At 44.5% G+C, this 18,430-nt stretch overlaps 2 protein-coding genes across 7 annotated transcripts in view; both read left to right on the forward strand.

Moving 5' to 3' along the window:
* Nucleotides 1–9,763, forward strand: part of DPY30 (dpy-30 histone methyltransferase complex regulatory subunit) — a 29,784-nt gene extending 20,021 nt beyond the window's left edge. Inside the window, exon 7 of the mRNA XM_063623824.1 lies at nt 9,371–9,763. The gene's annotated coding sequence lies outside the window, so the exon portion shown is untranslated. The remainder of the gene's footprint in view (nt 1–9,370) is intronic.
* Nucleotides 9,764–10,336: 573 nt separating this feature from the next.
* The window catches only part of MEMO1 (mediator of cell motility 1), a 146,325-nt gene continuing 138,231 nt past the window's right edge, over nt 10,337–18,430 (forward strand). The window contains exons 1-2 of one of the 6 annotated variants that reach the window (XM_055253566.2): nt 10,337–10,701; nt 11,157–11,234. In XM_055253566.2, coding sequence (XP_055109541.1) covers nt 10,437–10,701; nt 11,157–11,234 — 343 coding nt within the window. In that variant the 5' untranslated portion in view covers nt 10,337–10,436. The remainder of the gene's footprint in view (nt 10,702–11,156; nt 11,235–18,430) is intronic. The other 5 variants (XM_063623789.1, XM_063623790.1, XM_055253568.2 and 2 more) reach the window with 5 other exon arrangements.

The following is an 18,430-nucleotide window of genomic DNA, read 5'->3' on the forward strand; positions in this document are numbered from 1 at the left end:
TGCCTCAGCCTCTCCGAGTAGCTGGGACTACAGGCGCCCGCCACCACACCTGGCTAATTTTTTGTATTTTTAGTAGAGACGGGGTTTCACCGTGGTCTCGATCTCCTGACCTTGTGATCCACCCGCCTCGGCCTCCCAAAGTGCTGGGATTACAAGCATGAGCCACTGCGCCCGGCCGACAAAAATCTTTAAGGCATTCTGATACCTCTGGTTAAGGACTGATTAGAAGATATTCTAGTTTTGGAAGTGTAAATATGCAATACTCGGCCTAGTGGTAAGGGCTAAGAATAGAAATGTCTTTTTATTAAGTTTTTTAGACGGAGTCTCGCTCTGTCCAGGCTGGAGTGCAGTGGCTCACTGCAACCTCTGCCTCCCAGGTTCAAGCAATTCTCCTGCCTCAGCCTCCCGAGTAGTTAAGACTACAGGCGCATGCCACCACACCTGGCTAATTTTTTGTATTTTCTTACAGACGGGGTTTCACCGTGTTGCCCAGGCTGGTTGCGAACTCCTGAGCTCAGGCAATCCGTCCGCCTCGGCCTCCCAACGTGCTAGGATTACAGGCGTGAGCCACCGCACCCGGCCAAATTTTTTTTTTTTTTTTTTTTAAGAGGTGAGGTCTCACTACGTTGCCCAGATGGTCTCAAACCCCTGACCTCATGTGATCCTGCTGCCTCGGCCTCCCAAAGTGCTGGGATTACAGGTGCGAGCCACTGTGCCTGGCAAGGAATGTCTTTTCCTGCCAGTCCACATAATACTTACTTGAGTATTTATGTGCCAGGCAGCATGCTAAATATTTACATGAGTTGTCATTTAATCCTTGAACCTGTGAGGGGGATTTAAGTTTAAAAAATTTATCCCTATTTAATTTTATTTAAAAAATCACTTTATCAGAGTATAATTGAACAAAAAGCTGTATATATTTAATATATACAACTTGATTACTTTGGAGATAACTATAGATCACTGAAACCATAACTACCATCAAGGCCATAAACATAGTCCTCACCCCTCAAAATTTGGGGTAGGTTTAATTTTAATTTTAATACTTTATTTATTTAGAGATGAGGTCTTGCTCTGTCACCCAGGTTGGAGTGCAATGGCATGGTCATAGCTCACTGCAACCTTGAAGCCCTAAGCTCAAGTGAGCTTCTTGCCTTACCCTTCCAAGGAGCTAGGACTATAGGTATACTGCTGAGCCTGGCTAATTTTTTTTTAAATTTTTGCAGAGACGAGTTCTCACTGTGTTGACCAGGCTAGTCTTGTACTCGAACTCCTGGCCTCAAGCTATCTACCTGTCTAAACTTCCCGCGGTGCTGGGATTATAGGTATGAGAGCCACTGTGCCCAGCCTATTTGTTTTTGAGACAGAGTCTTGCTCTGTCACCCAGGCTGGAGCCTGGTGGTAAGAGCATAGCTTACTCCTGGGCTCAAGTCATCTTCTCGCGTCAGCCTCCTGAGCAGGTGGGACTACAGGCACGCACCACCATGCCCGGCTAGTTTAACACTTCATTTATAGATGAAACATTTGAATACTTTCCTTAAGGTTACAGAGGAATTAAGTTTTTGGCAGGGATTCAAACCCATCTTAACATTATATATATATATAAATTTTTTTTTTTTTTTTTGAGACGGAGTTTTGCTCTTTTTGCCCAGGCTGGAGTGTGATGGCATGATCTCAGCTCACTGCAACCTCTGCCACCTGGGTTCAAGCAATTCTCCTGCCTCAGCCTCCCTAGTAGCTGGGATTATAGGCGCCCACCACCACACCCAACTAATTTTGTATTTTTAATAGAGACAGGTTTCTCCATGTTGGCCAGGCTGGTCTCGAACTCCTGACCTCCAGTAATCCACCTGCCTCGGCCTCCCAAAGTGTTGGGATGGTGGCTCACGCCTGTGAGCCTGCCAATACTATATATATATTTTTTGAGACGCTGTCTGACTGTGTTTCCCAGGCTGGAGTGCAGTGATATGATCTTGACTCACTGAAATCTGCCTCCTCGGCTCAAGCCAGTCTCTCACCTTAGCCTCCTAAGTAGCTAGGACTACAGGCAAGAACCACCACGCCTGGCTAATTTTAGCTTAATACCCTATTACCTGTCAGGTGTGCCTAAATTTTTCTTTGATGGAAAAACTAGTCCCACTGATCTAGCTAGTAGATGAAAAAGTGAGTCACCAATTAGCTGGGTGCAGTGGTGCGTGCCTGTAGTCCCAGCTACTCAGGAGGCTGAGGCTGGAGAATCGCTTGAACCTGGGAAGCAGAGGTTGTAATGAGCTGAGATCGTGCCACTGCACTCCAGCCTGGGCGATAGAGCGAGACTCTGTCTCAAAATAAATAAATAGATAAATAAAAGTGAGTCACTGTAGGTAATCATAAATGATACATACTGTAGAAAGTTTTTTTGTTTGTTTGTTTTTGAGATAGAGTCTTGCTCCATCACCCAGGTTGGAGTGTAGTGGGATGATCTCGGCTCACTGCAGCCTTGACCTCCTAGGTTCAAGTGATCCTCCCACCTCAGCCTCCTGAGTAGCTGAGACTACAGGTGCTTGCCACCATGTCTGGCTAATTTGCTTTTTTTGTATTTTTCGTAGAGACAGGATTTCACCATGTTGCCCAGGCTTGTCTTGAACTCCTGGGCTCAAGCAATCGCCCGCCTTTGCGTCCCAAAGTGCTGGGATTACAGGCATGAGCCACCATGCCTAGCTGTAAACATTTTTTTTTTTGAGATGGAGTGTCGCTCGCTCACCCACGCTGGAGTGCAATGGCATGCTCTCTGCAACCTCCACCTCCTGGGTTCAAGTGATTCTCCTGCCTCAGCCTCCTGAGTAGCTGGGACTACGGGTGAGTGTCACCATGCCTGTCTAATTTTTTATATTTTAAGTAGAGACGGTGTTTTACCATGTTAGCTAGGATGGTCTTTCTCTCCTGACCTCGTGATCCACCTGCCTAAGCTTCTCAAAGTGCTGGGATTACAGGCGTGAGCCACTGTGCCTGGCCGACATTTTTTTTTTAAACTTAAAAATATTCTATATGAATTTGGTAATTTTTTGATTTTAGTCTTGTCTTTGGGTATGAGTTCTTTCATGGAATTCTGTATCGTCCTTCTTCCACAAAGCACACCTATGTTGCATGGTCTAAAAATTTCAGTTTCAAATTTTTTGAAAGTATCTTAAGGTTTAGACATTTAAGAATTAATTTGTAGAATGCTACATTTGTTTTATCAGTCTTTACTCATCTTGTCTGCCTCTGACAGTTTTTTTTTAATTGAGTCTTTCTAAAACATTCAACCTAATTTTTCTACAAACATCGTGTCTTAGTCCTTCTGGCCTGCTATAACAAAATACTATAGGTTGGGTGGCCTGTAAACAACAATTTATTTCTCACAATTCTGGAATCTGGGAAGTTCAAGATTAAAGTTGTCTAGTGAGGGCCTACTTTCTAGTTCATAGATGGCACCTTCTAGCTTTGTCCTCACATTGTGGATGTGGACTAGCTAGATCTCTGAGGTCTCTTATAAGGCCACTAATCCATTCATAAAATGACTGAATTACCTCTGAAAGATCCCCCACTCATAATGCCATCGCTTTAGTGGTTAGGATTTCAACATATGAATTTGGGGGGAGCACAGCATTCAGACCATAGCACACCTTTTGTGTTAGGTATTTGTATTTCTTTGGCTTATGTAATGTTTAATTAAATTAGGTAATGGCAGTACCTAACAGAACTGGTATAAATAAGTTGGAGAACATAATTGATCCTTGTTGGGCATACACACAAATATAGAAAGAGTGCCATAATGTGAGAGTTTCTTTCTTTTTTTTTTTTTGAGATGGTGTTTTGGTCTTCTTGCCCAGGCTGGAGTGCAATGGCACTATCTCGGCTCACTGCAACCTCCGCCTCCTGGGTACAGCTTCTTCTGCCTCAGACTCCCAAGTAGCTGGGATTATAGACGCCTGCCACCATGCCCGGCTAATTTTTGTATTTTTAGTAGAGACTGGGTTTCACCATGTTGGCCAGGCTGGTCTCGAACTCCTAACCTCAGATGATCTGCCCGCCTCGGCCTCCCAAAGTGCTGGGATTATAGGCGTAAGCGACCACCCCCAGCTGAGAGTTTCTTAAAGAGTGTAGCCCAGTAGCTTTAGGAGTTCAGTTTATTCATGGGCATTATTCAGTGTATTTTACTGAGGTAATGGAGAGCACCACTTAAACTCTCATTAATTGGTTAAATGGAAGTCAGTTTAGAAAGTTACTACTATATGGCCAGGTGCCATGGCTGACGCCTGTAATCCCAGCACTTTGGGAAGCCGAGGTGGGTGGATCACCTGATGTCAGGAGTTTGAGACCAGCCTGGCCAACATGGTGAAACGCTGTCTCTACCAAAAATACAAAAATTAACCAGGTGTGGTGGTCAACACCTGTAATCCCAGCTACTCAGGAGGCTGAGGCAGGAGAATCCCTTGAACCCAGGAGGCGGAGGCTGCAATGAACCAAGATCACACCATTGCACTCCAGCCTGGGTGACAGAGTGACACTCTGTCTCAAAAAAACAACAACAACAAAAAAGAAAGTTACTATTATACTTTGGTGTCATACATTATATATAACTGGAAATCATATAAACAGTTCCTAACCTTCGACCATTTAATGCAGACGTTGTTTAGTAAATAAATACAAAAATGGAGTAAAACCTACTGTATCCCTTAAGAGTGAGTTCATGAATTACGTTGGTGGGTGGGTTAGTTGGGAGGATCAGTAGAGTGAATCAGGAATAGATTCCTGGAGGAAATAGAAACCTTGAATTGAAAAAAAAGGAGAAGATTGGGTTGGATAGAAAGAGATCAATGTACCTATTTCTGATGCAGCTAAAGGAAGAATATTGAACTTTTATTTAAATGTCATTTAGGAGAAGGTACAGTGGGATTTTAAGATGGATAACTTCCTGTTAGAAGCGACGGAATCGTTTTAGGAAGAGCATACAAAACTGTAGCCAGGTATTTTCCTGGACTGGATTCCAAAATGGCATTACCAATTGGAGGCCTGATGACATATCATCAAACTGGAAAAATGAGGCACAAAAGTTGAAACCGGTGAGTGGCTATAACAGAAAATCCACTTACTAAAAAATAAAATCTCTGGGTGTAAATTAGCAAAGAAGAAAAGTAATAAAATAGTGGAAAATAGGTCACCAGTGATAAAAGGGGTAGTTGGTAATGAATAATTGTTTTTTAAAAAACCTTGCCAGCCTTTGGCCGGGCACGGTGGCTCACACTTGTAATCCCAGCACTTTGCGAGGCTGAGGCAGGCAGATCACCAGAAGTCAGGAGTTCGAGACCAGCCTGGCCAATATGGTAAAACCCCATCTCTACTAAAAATACAAAAATTAGCCAGGCATGGTGGTGCGTGCCTGTAATCCCAGCTATCCGGGAGGCTGAGGCAGGAGAATTGCTGGATCCCGAGAGGCGGTGGAGGCTGCAGTGAGCCGAGATTGCACCAATGCACTCCCTGGGCAACAGAGCGAGACTCTGTCTCAAAACAAAATCAACCTTGCCAGCCTTTAACAAAGCTTTGTGTGTTTTTTTTTTTTTTTTTTTTTTTTTAGGCAGGGTCTTGTTCTGTCAGCCTGGATTGCAGTGGCACAGTCATAGGTCACTGCAGCTTTGAACTCCTGGGCTCAAGCAATCCTCCTGCCTCAGCCTCCCGAGTAGCTGGTACTACAGGGCACGCGGTACTACAGGGGTGTGTTACTATGTCAGGCTAATTTGTTTCTAGTAGAGATGAGATCTTGCTATGTTGCCCCAGGCTGGTCTTCAACTCTTGAACTGAAGTGATCCTCCTGCCTTGGCCTCCCCAAATTTTGGGATTATAGGTGTGAGCCACTGTGCCTGGCTCCTTATATCTTTTGACTCTGTTATTCCATTTCTGAGAGTCCTAAATATTAATAAATATGGAAAAAAGCTCTGTGTAAAAAATTGTATTACAAAACATTGGAAATGAATACATTTTTATCTTACAGGAATTATTAAATATCTAATGTACTTAGTCTAGTGTTCAGATACACAGTATTTAATAAATAGTGTTTATTATGTTTGGTTTCTAAGGTAAACAGGGACAAAGTTGACTGATTCTAGGTTAGAATACCAGTTTTAGTTGAAATCAAAAGACCCTCTCTGTTAAACTCTTCTCTTGATTTGTTCAAAACGCTGTTACTATTGTAAAATATTTTTCTGATCTATACGGCTTTCAGTGTTAGGGTGCTTCTAAAGCTGTTAGTTGTGGATAAGTGGAATCTAAAAATGGTCAGTTTAATATTGCCGTGTAGATTCAAAATCAAGCCTAAAGATGTAAAAATAGAGTTTTTTTTTTGGTATGTAGTATATGTATATGGCACAAAATACAAAAGATACACAAAGATATACACTGGAAAGGTTAAATCCTTTTTCCATCCTTCCACCTCAGCCACCCAGTTACTTCTAGAAGTTATTACCTTCTAGAAGTATTCCATGCATATGCAAGTATATGAAAATACAAGTATTCATTTCTATACAAATGGAAGCATACTTTATACATTCTGTAATTTGCTTTTTTCACTTTTTTGAAACTCTTTCCATACTAGTATATAGTGCCATTTCATTCTTTTTTTTTTTTTTTTTTTTTAAAGATGGGGTCTCGGCTGGGTGCGGTAACTCACACCTGTAATCTCAGCACTTTGGGAGGCTGAGGCGGGCAGATCACGAGGTCAGGAGATCGAAACCATCCTGGCTAACACGGTGAAACTGTCTCTACTAAAAATACAAAAAGTTAGCCAGGCGTGGTGGCGGGCGCCTGTAGTCCCAGCTACCCGGGAGGCTGAGGCAGGAGAATGGCGTGAACCCGGGAGGCGGAACTTGCAGTGAGCCGAGACCACGCCACTGCACTCCAGTCTGGGCAACAGAGTGAGACTCTGTCTCAAAAAAAAAAAAAAAAAAAAAGATGGGATCTCACTCTGTTGCCCAGCCTGGAGTGCAGTGGTGTGATCATGGCTCATTGCAGTCTCAAACTCCTGGGCTTAAGCAATCTTCCCACTTCAGCCTCCCAAGTAGCTGAGGCCATAGGCGTGTGCCACTGTGCCTGGCAAAGTTTTAAATTTATTTTTAGCTTTTTTTTTTGTCTTGCTATGTTGTCCAGGCTGGTCTCAAACTCCTGGCCTCAAGTGATCCTCCTGCCTCAGCCTTCCAAAGTGCTGGGATTACAGGCATGAGCCACTGTGCCCAGCCACTTCATTCTTTTTAATGGGTGCATATGTATATCCTAGTTTAACAAGTTTTCACATTGATGGACATTGTAGTTGTTTCTAGTAGTTTGCTACTACTGAGTGCTGCAGTAAATATTGGACATGCTGCCTTCCTTCCCTTTCCTTCCTCCCTCCCCTCCCTCCCCTCCCTCCCTCCCTCTCTCTCTCTTTCTCTCTTTCTTTCTTTCTCAGAGTCTTGCTCTTGTCACCTAGGCTGGAGTGCAATGGCACGATCTCGGCTCACAGCAACCTCCGCCTCCCAGGTTCAAGCGATTCTCCTGCCTCAGTCTCCCGAGTTGCTGGGATTACAGGCAGCTGCCACCACGCCTGGCTAATTTTGTATTTTTAGTGGAGACAGGGTTTTGCCCTGTTGGCCAGGCTGGTCTCAAACTCTTGACCTCGTGATCCACCCGCCTTGGCCTCCCGAAGTGCTGGGATTACGGGCGGGAGCCACCGCGCCCAGCCTTCCATCTTATTTCTTGAAGTCTGAGCTTCATAAGGATTGTCTGTTAATAAAAGTTTCCTCCTTGCTCCCTACTATGAATAATGCTTATGCAGTGTCAAACCAAAATCACTAGTGGATATAATGGAAATTGTTGATAATAACATGAAAATTGTACAGTGTTGCCAGATAAGCTTCTCCTAAAATACAAAGTATTTTGCATTATATGAATTTTCCTTAATTTAGAGGAGGTGAATAAATGAATAGTTTCAACCTCTTTCAAGGGTATACTTGAGTAAGGTAGCTAGAATAAGGTGGACAGGGGGAATAATTGTGGTATATATTGAGGGCATCCTAGAGATAACATTAAATATCTGCTAACCTTTCAGTTCAATTGCATTGTGGTCTTTATTCAGTTTGACCAGCAAGAAAATTTCAGTAGAGCATTTTAATAGGGAGAAAGCTGAATTTTAAATTAGATTACTAGTTTGGAATGAGACCTATGATTGTTGCTAGGAGTAGAGGATAATAATAAGAACAAATATAAAGAACAGCTTATGAAGCATTTTAACATACCTTAATAATTCTCACAGCAAGCATGAGTTAGATATTACTCCTGTTTGCATTTGACAGATAACACTGAGGCTAGAAAAGGTTAAATTACTAGATGTCCATGGTCACACAGCTGATGAGTGACAGGGCAGGACTCAAATCTGACTTTCTAATTTGAAGGGCCTGAAATACTAAGCTTTCTTTGTTTAATTGTATCCAATCCCCTCCCCGCCACCCCCACCCAACACCCCACACCTCTTTTTCATAGAAACAATCAGCAATAAATAACCATAAGAACCATCATCATATAAGCACTTAGGGCAGTTTCCTTTTCTTGAAACTTACAACAAAAGTTTACCATTTTATCGATGATCACTGAGTTTTGGTACTGTCAGAACAGTACCATGTAATCAGAGCTCGAGCCTTTTTTTCTGTTACCTCTAAAGTAGCTTTGGGCCGGGTGCGATGGCTCATGCCTGTAATCCCAGCACTTTGGGAGGCCGAGGCGGGTGGATCACCTGAGGTTAGGAGTTCAAGACCACCCTGGCCAACATGGTGAAACCCCGTTTCTACTAAAATACAAAAACTAGCTGGGCATGGTGGTGGGCACCCGTAATCCCAGCTACTCTGGAGGCTGAGGCAAGAGAATCTCGCTTGAACTCTGGAGGCGGAGGTTGCAATGAGCCGAGATCGAGCCACTGCACTCACTCCAGCCTGGGTGACAGAGCGAAACTCTGTCTCAAAAAAAAGAGGTTTTGACTACACGGTATGTCCATTTTTTTGTTGTTGTTGTTGCATATTATGTTTTGTGCAAGTTGGTGGAGAGGGTAAAATTTGAGTAAACAAGTATACAGTGGAGATTTTAGCCTAATTAGGAAAAGGTATGAAAGTCAGAAGTGTTCCAGTAATTGACTAGGCTTTAGGACAGGGATACTGCACAAAATCCTTGGGCCCTGAAGTTGGAGAAGGTGGGAGGAGAGGAAACAGAACAGCACTTTAAAAAGTAAACTTGAATACTAGACAGCCAGTCATCTACTCTGGAATCTGTTAGGGGCTTGTTTAGTATGAAACTCAGATGTAATTTTTTTTTCTTTCCTTTTTTGAGACAGGGTCTTGCTACGTATGTTGCCCAGGTTGGAATGCAGTGGCGTGATCATGGCTCACTGTAGCCTCGACCTTCTGGGCTCAAGTGATCCTCCTGCCTCCGCCTACCAAGTAGCTACGACCACAGGCGAAGCCACCAAGCCCGGATAATTAAAAAATAAAAAAATTATAGTGTTCCCCTGGCTGGTCTAGAACTCCTGGCCTCAAGCAGTCCTACTGCCTCAGGTCCCCAAAGTGCTGGGATTATAGGCAGGAGGTACCATGCCCATGCAGTTACAAACATTTTATAGTGTTTGCCCCAAAACTTTCATTGTATGTATGCAACTTTCTCTTCCTCTATTCCTACTTTTGCAATGGTGTACTTTGTAACAATAACACTTCCTCAGAGGTCCAAGATAGCCTCCTTTGCTGTGATTCTTACACAATTGTAAAAAAATTATTTGTTCTTGACATTTATGTGGAATAATGGGATTTATAAGATGACAAAGGTGAAAATAATATTTGTTGTAGGCTTAACCTGTCAGGCTGTTCACATTCAACAGCTCTTATAATCCTAGGTACACTCCTTGAGTGTCCCCATTTTACAGCTGAGGATAACTGAGGCTAGTTATATCAAACACCTTAGTTAGGGAGATAAGACATGCACCTACATAAATACAACATGAAACAAGATAAATGGTTATAGTGTCAAAGCCACCATTAGGTGGTAAGAGTGACCCTGTGAAGCAAAATCTAGCATTTGCAGGACCACAGGCACACTTTACCACGTGCCTGCTTCTACAGATGAACTTCCCGGCGTGCCACTCTAGGAATGAGATCTTGGGGGTGCGAATCCATGAGAGATGCCTGTATATGATGGATATCCGCGGGAATGTCCTCGTGGAAAGCCGCATCCGCGAGCCCTAGGTGCTCTCCATTTGAGGAAGTTGGCTGGGGGAGGGGGCTTGCCTTGCGGCTGCGTCCTGCTCCCCGCGCCCTGCCCCCCACCTCCCAGCCTCTGCTGCCGCTAAACCCCGGAGAGCGGAGCGTGCACGTTGAGATTCCTCGGCGGGCTAGGCAGCGGTGCTGGGCATGCTCAGTGGGCAGGACCCGTTAGAGTGGCGAGTAAGGAAGCGTTGGCTCTTCTCCGGGTCTGCCTTCCCCGGTTCAGGCCCCGGCCCTGGGCTTTTGTGTGAGCGTAGCTGCAGCCGCCGCTGCCTCCTCGCGGGGCTGCCCGACCCCAGATGCCGTCAGGCCTGTCCGGTTTCCGCCGTTAACCTCGCCGCGCGGCCGGGAGGAGGAGCGGGGCGGGGCCGGCGGCGGGCGGCCGGGCTGGAGGGCCCTGCCGGGGGTGGGAGTGGGTGCGGGGAGCCCCGCGGGGGGTGGGGGGCGGGGGCGGGGGCGGGCGCGGAGTCACGGGGGTGGGGTCACCCGCGGTGGCTCGGGGAGGCCAGCTGGGAGGGGAGGGGGCCGTGGGGGCGGCTCGGCGGAACCAGCCCCGGCTGGGCAGCAGCGGGGACGCCGGGGGCCGGGGGCCGGGGCCAGTGCTTTCCGGGCTTCGGTGAGGCCGCCGTGGGCCCCATCTTCCGGCGGTCGCCGGAGTTTGTGGTGATTGTTGCTGCCGCCGCCACCGCCCCGGCTGCCATCTCCTCCTCCTGGGCCGCCGCCTCCTCCTCTTCCTCCTCCTCCTGGGCCGGGCTGATCCCCTCCCCGCTGCCGCCTCCTCCTGGGCTGGGCCCGCGGTGTCTCGTCCCCTCGCGGAGCCGCTCCTGCCGCCGCCGCCGCCTCCTCATTCATCCTCGTGCACCATAGGCGGCACAGGCACCAAGATGTCCAACCGAGTGGTCTGCCGGGAAGCCAGTCACGCCGGGAGCTGGTACACAGCCTCAGGTAGGGCCCCAGGCCGCCCGCCCGCCGCCGTCGCCGCCTGGCCCCACGCCCGGCCGGCCGAGGTCGGCGGCCCGGCCCCGCGGCGGCGGCGGGCGGGGACGAGGGCGCGGACCGCGTGGGGAGGGAGCGAGCCGAGGCCGGCCTCGCCGCCTCCCCCACCCGGGCGACGGGCATCCCGCGCCGGCAGCCTGGGGCCGGCCGGCCTCACGCTCGCCGGAGTTGGGCGAGAGGGAGAGTTGTCGCCTCGGCAGCCTGCGCCCTCCCTCAGGACCAGGCTCGAGGAAGGAACGTGCTCCCGGACCCGAGCCGACTTGTCGCCGCCTCTGGCTTGCAGGAAGCGTGCGGCCGGCCGCTGCCACCCCCGGGAAGGACGGTGTGCCCGGCGTCGAGCTCCGCTTCTCCACGCCGCAGGGCAGCGACCCTCCGCCCTCCTGCCGAGCCAGGGACCCTTTCCTTTCCTTTCCCGTCTTCCCTGCCTTCCCCGCTGGCGGTCCGGGGAGTGCCCTCGCCCAGAGGGAGTTCTCTCGGTCTGTCCCCGAGCCCCTGCGCCCGCAGCCGGAGAGGAAGTCTTCTCGCCCCGTGCCTCTGGTGCTGGAGAAGGAGGCAGCGTTTCCCCGCACCTTTAAGGGGCTCCGCTGTCTTGTAGAGAGTGAAGGGTAGCACTTTTTCACGTTACCAGACTACAGACGAGGTCTCTGCATGGGGAGATCTGTCAGAGGAGGGCCTTTCAGGGATTTGTCACTTTGTATGTTGGGGCTGGGGTGGAAGTACTGCTAAGCAGGGGCTTGGGGGTGGAGGGGCTCCCAGCTCTTTTGTCAGTGTTTGCATTGTTACTGTCATTCACGAAAGGGGCAGCTGGAGATGGCATCAGCACTTTTCCCGAGCAGTCGCCCCAGTCACTGGTCGCCCTACACCAGGCAGGTGCTGGAACTACCTAGCGAATTAAGTTTAGGCTTTGAGCGAGTTGAGTTTTCTGTCTCCACTGCCTAAAAGCATTTTAGACTTCTTTATGTAAAAGTGTAGGGACTTTCCCTATAATAAAGCGCTTGTGAGAATGCCTGTTTTCTGGGATTATTTTCAGGAGTCACATTTCTGGTATGTTAACAAAGAAAGTTCTACTGTGATTCCTCATAGTCTTCAGTCATTTGGTATTGGCTTGTCAATAACTAGGCCTAGCTTCTTGAGGTGAATCGGATCATGTTTCCCTTCTCAAAGAACTGGCTTGGAGAGTGACATGGCCTGTGAGAAAGCAAAGATTTGGAAGAAAATTCGTTTCTCTGAGGTTGCTAAAGTAGCTCATTAAATACATGTACCTTACTGAAATACATGACTCACTGAAGATTTTCTGTGTTAGGGAGACACAAAAGAATTGTGAGGATTGGATTTGCAGCTATAGCTAACAGGTAGCTATAGTTTTGCATTAAGCAAATATGACATTTTATGGTTACAGTGGCTTCCATTCATGGTCCTAAAGTACTTCATAAATATTTAATCATCCTCAAAGCCTGAGATTGCCAGTTAAATTATTCTTGTTCAGCGTATGGGGAAACATGTAGAAAAGTGTTTTTTTTTTCCCCTCTCTAGACGGAGTCTTGCTCTGTCGCCCAGGCTGGAGTGCAATGGCTCGATCTTGACTTACTGCAACCTCCGCCTCCTGGGTTCAAGCGATTCTCCTGCCTCAGCCTCCTGAGTAGCTGAGATTACAGGCACGCGCCACCACGCCCAGCTAATTTTTTGTATTTTCAGTAGAGACAGGTTTCACCATGTTGGCCAGGCTGGTCTCTAACTCCCGACTTCATGATCCTCCCGCCTGGGGCTCCCAAAGTCCTGGGATTACCGGCGTGAGCCACTGTGCCAGGCCAGAAGTTCAATGTTTTAAACTTTTGTTGTAGTTTGCATTGGAATGTGGGCAAGTGATTCTGGAGGAATTTCTATAGATTCTTGAACATTCTTTGGATAATCTTATATGGCATAGCTTACACTTGGATTTGGAAAGACTTCTTTGGTATTCTAAGATGAATTCGTTAATCCAGCTCAAAACATTCTGTGATTATTGTTATTTATCAACAGTGAACTAAAGAGGACTATTTTCAGAAAAATTCTAAGTATATTCTTATTTCCCTAAATTCTGAGTGAAAACAATAATGCCATTTTTGGTAATGTGCATTGTCACAGAGAACCTTAAAATTAAGGCCAGATATATGACAATTTTGGGGGGAGTCAGTGTGGGACTTTTTAAACTTGAGTAACAATTGAGGGTAGATTTAAAGCAATTCAATTGTAAAAGCTTATTTTGTATTTTAAAAATAAATGAAGTACAACTACAGATAAGTAAACTTCGACTGGGTTTAGCAATGCCTGTCTTTAATATTTGTCAGTGTACCTACATTGATAACATTGACCGTTGGAAAAATTGGACTTGTGTTATTTCTCTAGCATATTAGTCCTAAAAAAGTGTGAGTAATAGGAGATGGAGAGGTGTTTGTGGATTGTCATTCTGTGGTTCCTACAGCATTCACCTTGTGTCCATAGAATTAATGTGTTTAATTACCGACATAAATAAGGGCGAAAACACATTTGCTTTAGTTATATAGCTATTTCAGAAAAAAGTATGTGTGTACATATATAAATATTACATATATACACACACATATATCTTCTTTTTGTTTATCCCTTGTTGTATGCTAGATCCATTTATAGAGAGTGACATAAATTATTTCTTGCCCTCAAGGAATTTTCAGTTTATTTGAAGTAAGTAATAACTTTTAGGGCAGCAAATAAATATCAAGTAAGTTGAGATGTGCTTTTAGGACTACTGAGGAGGGTAGAATCATTTTGGGGTAGGATTTGAATTATGCTTTGAAGGAAGGGTATTTGAACAGGTTTGGAGCAGGGAGGAAGGAACATTGGATTGGGAAACCCCACACAGATACAGAGGCAGGTAAATGTAAATAGTTCAATTTAATAAGAATGGAAGGTACACAGGGGCATAGTTCATGAGCCTGGAGTAGTAGTCTCGTCCTAGAGTACAGATGCCTATGAATGCTAGGCATCATTGGGACTGGACTTACTCAGTTGAGAGTGAGGACCAATGGAGGTTTCTGAGTAGGGGACTAATATGATACAAATAGCATTTTAGGAAAATTAATCTCATAGGATGATTCATTCTCCTTTTTTTTTTTTTTTTGAGATGGAATCTTGCTCTGTTGCCCAGGGTGGAGCGCAATGGGACAATCTTGGCTCACCGCAGCCTCCACCTCCTGGGTTCAATAGATCCCTCTGCCTCAGCCTCCTGAGTAGCTGAGACTGCAGGCCCCCGCCACCGTGCCTGGCTAATTTTTGTATTTTTAGTAGAGATGGGGTTTCACCATATTGGCCAGGCTGGTCTTCAACTCCTGACCTCGTGATCTGCCTGCCTCGCCTCCCAAAGTGCTGGGATTACAGGCGTGAGCCACCACACCCAGCCCATTCTCACTTCTTTATGTGTGTGCAGCAGGGATCAGCAAACTAACTGTGGTCCATACCACAAATGTAGCTGCAGCCTTTTTTTTTTTTGGTAAGGTCCAGTAGCTAAGAATGGTTGTTAATATTTAATGGGTTGTTTAAAAAACAAACAAAAACATGAAATGCTGTAGAGACTGTATTTGACACACGAAGTCTGAAATATTTACTCTTTGGCTCTTCATAGAAAAAATTTGCCAAACCCTAGCCAGTGTAGGTTAGTGGTTGTCAAAGTTTGATCTCTGGACCAGCAACATAATCTAAATGTAGTCTGTTTTCTCCAGATTTGCTACCGCTTTCATTCCATTATTTTAGGCCCTTATCATCATCTGTCAGGATAATTACAACTGTCTCCAAACTGGACTTCTTCTGCCAGTCCTATCCCTTTAAATCCATCTTCTGTACTGCTGCCTGAATAGTATGTTGGCCAAATCATTCCTTTGATCATTTCCTCACTGATCTATCTTGCCTGTTGGTTAAGGTCTAAGTCCCCTCATAACTTGCCATCTTCCTATCTCTATGACCGCTTTCCCCTACCCCAACCCAGTTTTGGTTTTACCCCCCTTAAGTGACATCTAATAGTTGTTCATTGTTTCTTTAAATACATCATGCTGTTTCTTATCACTGTGCTCTTGCACAAACTGGTCCCTTTGTTGAAATATTCTTTGTTGGGATAATTCCTACTCCTCTTTTGAAGACTCAAGTGTTAACACCTCCAAGAAACCTACCCTGGTGCTTTGCCTCCCCATCGTGGTTTTTGATGTTACCTGTATATGAGGTAAGCCAGGTACCATGTCTTACTCATTTTTTTGTACCCTAAGTACTCAGCATAGGCTTTGTACATAGTAGATGCTCAATAAGTATTTAACTGAATGTTAAAGTGCTTGGCATATAGTAGGCATATAATTAGCAAGTGGTAAGTATTGGTAGCATATATGTACAGGGATACAAATGTTTACATTCTGAAGAGCGGTGGGGCTGATGTGAGACTGCTGCCATTCAAGTCTCTGATCATGGTATAGATGAAGCATCTTGGTGGTAGGAAGGGATTACCAATCCTGTTCTGCCAGTTAGGGATCCAGTGAGTGTAAGATTTTTAAAGTATGACATACTTTAAACAAATTCAGCTAGATGAATAAGTATATTCACATAATGAGTATTCAACTCAAGAAACACATCAGTACTGGAATTCTCACCAAATGCCCCTCTCCCCATTCCATGTTCCTTGTATTTTAAGAACATAGAAAAATTTTGTCTGTTTTCCAATTCTGTATCAGTGGAATTATACAGTATGTATTCTTTGAGCTTCTTTTTTTTTTTTTTGGAGATAGAGTTTCTCTGTTGCCCAGGCTAGAGTGCTGTGGCTCGGTCATAGCTCACTGCAGCCTCAACTTCCTGGGCTCAAACAGTCTTCCTCCTTCAGTCTCCTTAAGTGTTGGAATTATAGGTGTGAGCCACTGCACCTGGCTCCTTTGAGCTTTTGCTCAGTGTTACATTTGTAAGATTAATACATGTTGTATTGTACTTTGTTCATTCTGTTGTGTGACAATTCCAGTTTATTCTGTTGATGGACATTTGGGTTTTTTAGTTTTGCTGCCGTGAACACTTTTATACCTTTTTTTGGTCGATGTATATGTGATTTTTGGTGGATATATGCCTTAGGGTGGAGTGATTAGATCATGGTCTATGCAAATGGTAAAGTTTTTTTTGTTTCTTGGTTTTTTTTTTTTTTGAGACGGAGTCTAACTCTGTTGCCCAGGCTGGAGGGCAGTGGCGCAATCTCAGCTCACTGCAACCTCTGCCTCCCAGGTTCAAGCAGTTCTCCTGCCTCAGCCTCTCGAGTAGCTGGGATTACAGGTATGCACCACCACACCCGGCTAATTTTTGTATTTTTAGTAGAGATGGGGTTTCAGCATGTTGGCCAGGTTGGTCTTGAACTTCTGACCTCAGGTGATTTGGCCCCCCACCCAACGTGGGCTCAGCCTCCCAAAGTACTGGGATTACAAGTGTAAGCCACTGTGCCCGGTCCCATATGATAAGTTTTAATAGATTCTGCTAAAGTTTTGCAAATTGGTTTTACAAATTTACACTCCCACCAGCAGTGTACAAGAGCTCCAGTTGCTTTTCATCTTTGCTAACACTTGGTATTGTCAGTCTTTTTATTTGTAGTTATTCTGGAAGGGTGTGTAGTGATATTGTAGTGTAGTTTTAATTCGTATTTTCCTGATGCTTAATGAAGTTGAGCATTTTTTCTTGTTAGGGACCCCATGTTTATTGGCCATTGGATTTCTGCTTTTGTGAAGTGTCTGTTAAATCTTTTGCCCTTTTTTTCTATTGGGCTGTTTATTTTTTTCATATTGACTTCTAGTTCTTATTCTGGCTACATTTCTTTGTTAGATACATATTGCAACTATCTTCTGCCCTTTTAGAATCTTGGTGTGTCAATGAATTAAAACTTTTACTTTTATTTATTTATTTATTTATTTATTTATTTATTTATTTATTTGAGACAGGGTCTTGGTGTGTTGCCCAAGTTGGATGGCAATGGTGTGATCACAACTCACTGCAGCCTCTAACTCCTGGGCTCAAGCGATCCCCCTACCTCAGCTTCCCAAATAGGATTATAGGCATGTACTATCATGCCTGGCTAAGTTTAAAAATTTTTTGTAGAGATGGTGTCTCACTCTTGTTGAGGCCGGTCTCAAATTCCTGGTCTCAAGCGATTCTGCTGTCTCAGCTTCCTGAGTAGCTAACTACAGGTGTGCGCCATCATGCTTGGCTAATTGTTAAAATTTTTTGTAGAGATCGTGTCTCACTTTCTTGCCCAGGCTGGTCTCAAACTCCTGGTCTCAAGCAGTCCTCCTGCCTTGGCCTCCCAAAGTGCTGGGATTACAGGCATAAGCTATCATGCCTGGTCAAATTCTTAATTTTAAAGAAGTCCAGTTTATCAGTTGGTTAGTGCTTTTGTTGTTTCCCATTTATGCAATCTCTACCTACCTGAATGTCATGAAGTTACCCTCCTGTGCTTTTTTCTAAGAGCTTTCTCTTTTTATCTTTCATATTTAGATCTATACTTCATTTAGTTGATTTGAGCGTATGTATGCTGTATTTGTGAAGTAGCAGGACATTACATTAATTTTTTTTTTTGTTGAAGTAAACATATGTTGAAAAAGTATACAAATCAAGTATATACCTTGGTGGATATTCACAGATTTAATATACCCTATGTAACAAGTCCCTATGTTAAGAAACAGAACGTTTCTTTGCTTTTCTTCCCTTGGAAAATAGTGGTTATATTATTGATGGTACATCTTATAATCATGGCTGTCATGGAATTGAGGAAATATCAAAGTCTGATAATTTCAAAGAGCATTCTTGAACTATTTTTATGATATATATCTTAAATGCAGTTTTAGTTTTTGTTTTCATTAATTCTACTATGTTTCTAAACAATAAAATTATATCAGGGTTCTATAGCTGGAAAACTACAACTTAATTTTTTTGGCATGTACCTTAAGTTTAGGAGTGTAAAATATTTGCCATAAGTTTGATTGGATTAAAAAAAGATAGAGTGTCAAAATAATACATCTTGGTGTGTGGGAAATTGAAAAACTGAATAATAAAAATATTTGTCTTTGGAAAGACTACATAATAAAATTTAGTTTCGAAGTGAATTATTTTATGTTACTAAATAC

The sequence above is a fragment of the Symphalangus syndactylus genome, chromosome 18 (assembly GCF_028878055.3).
Source record: "Symphalangus syndactylus isolate Jambi chromosome 18, NHGRI_mSymSyn1-v2.1_pri, whole genome shotgun sequence".
Taxonomy (NCBI): Eukaryota; Metazoa; Chordata; class Mammalia; order Primates; family Hylobatidae; genus Symphalangus; species Symphalangus syndactylus.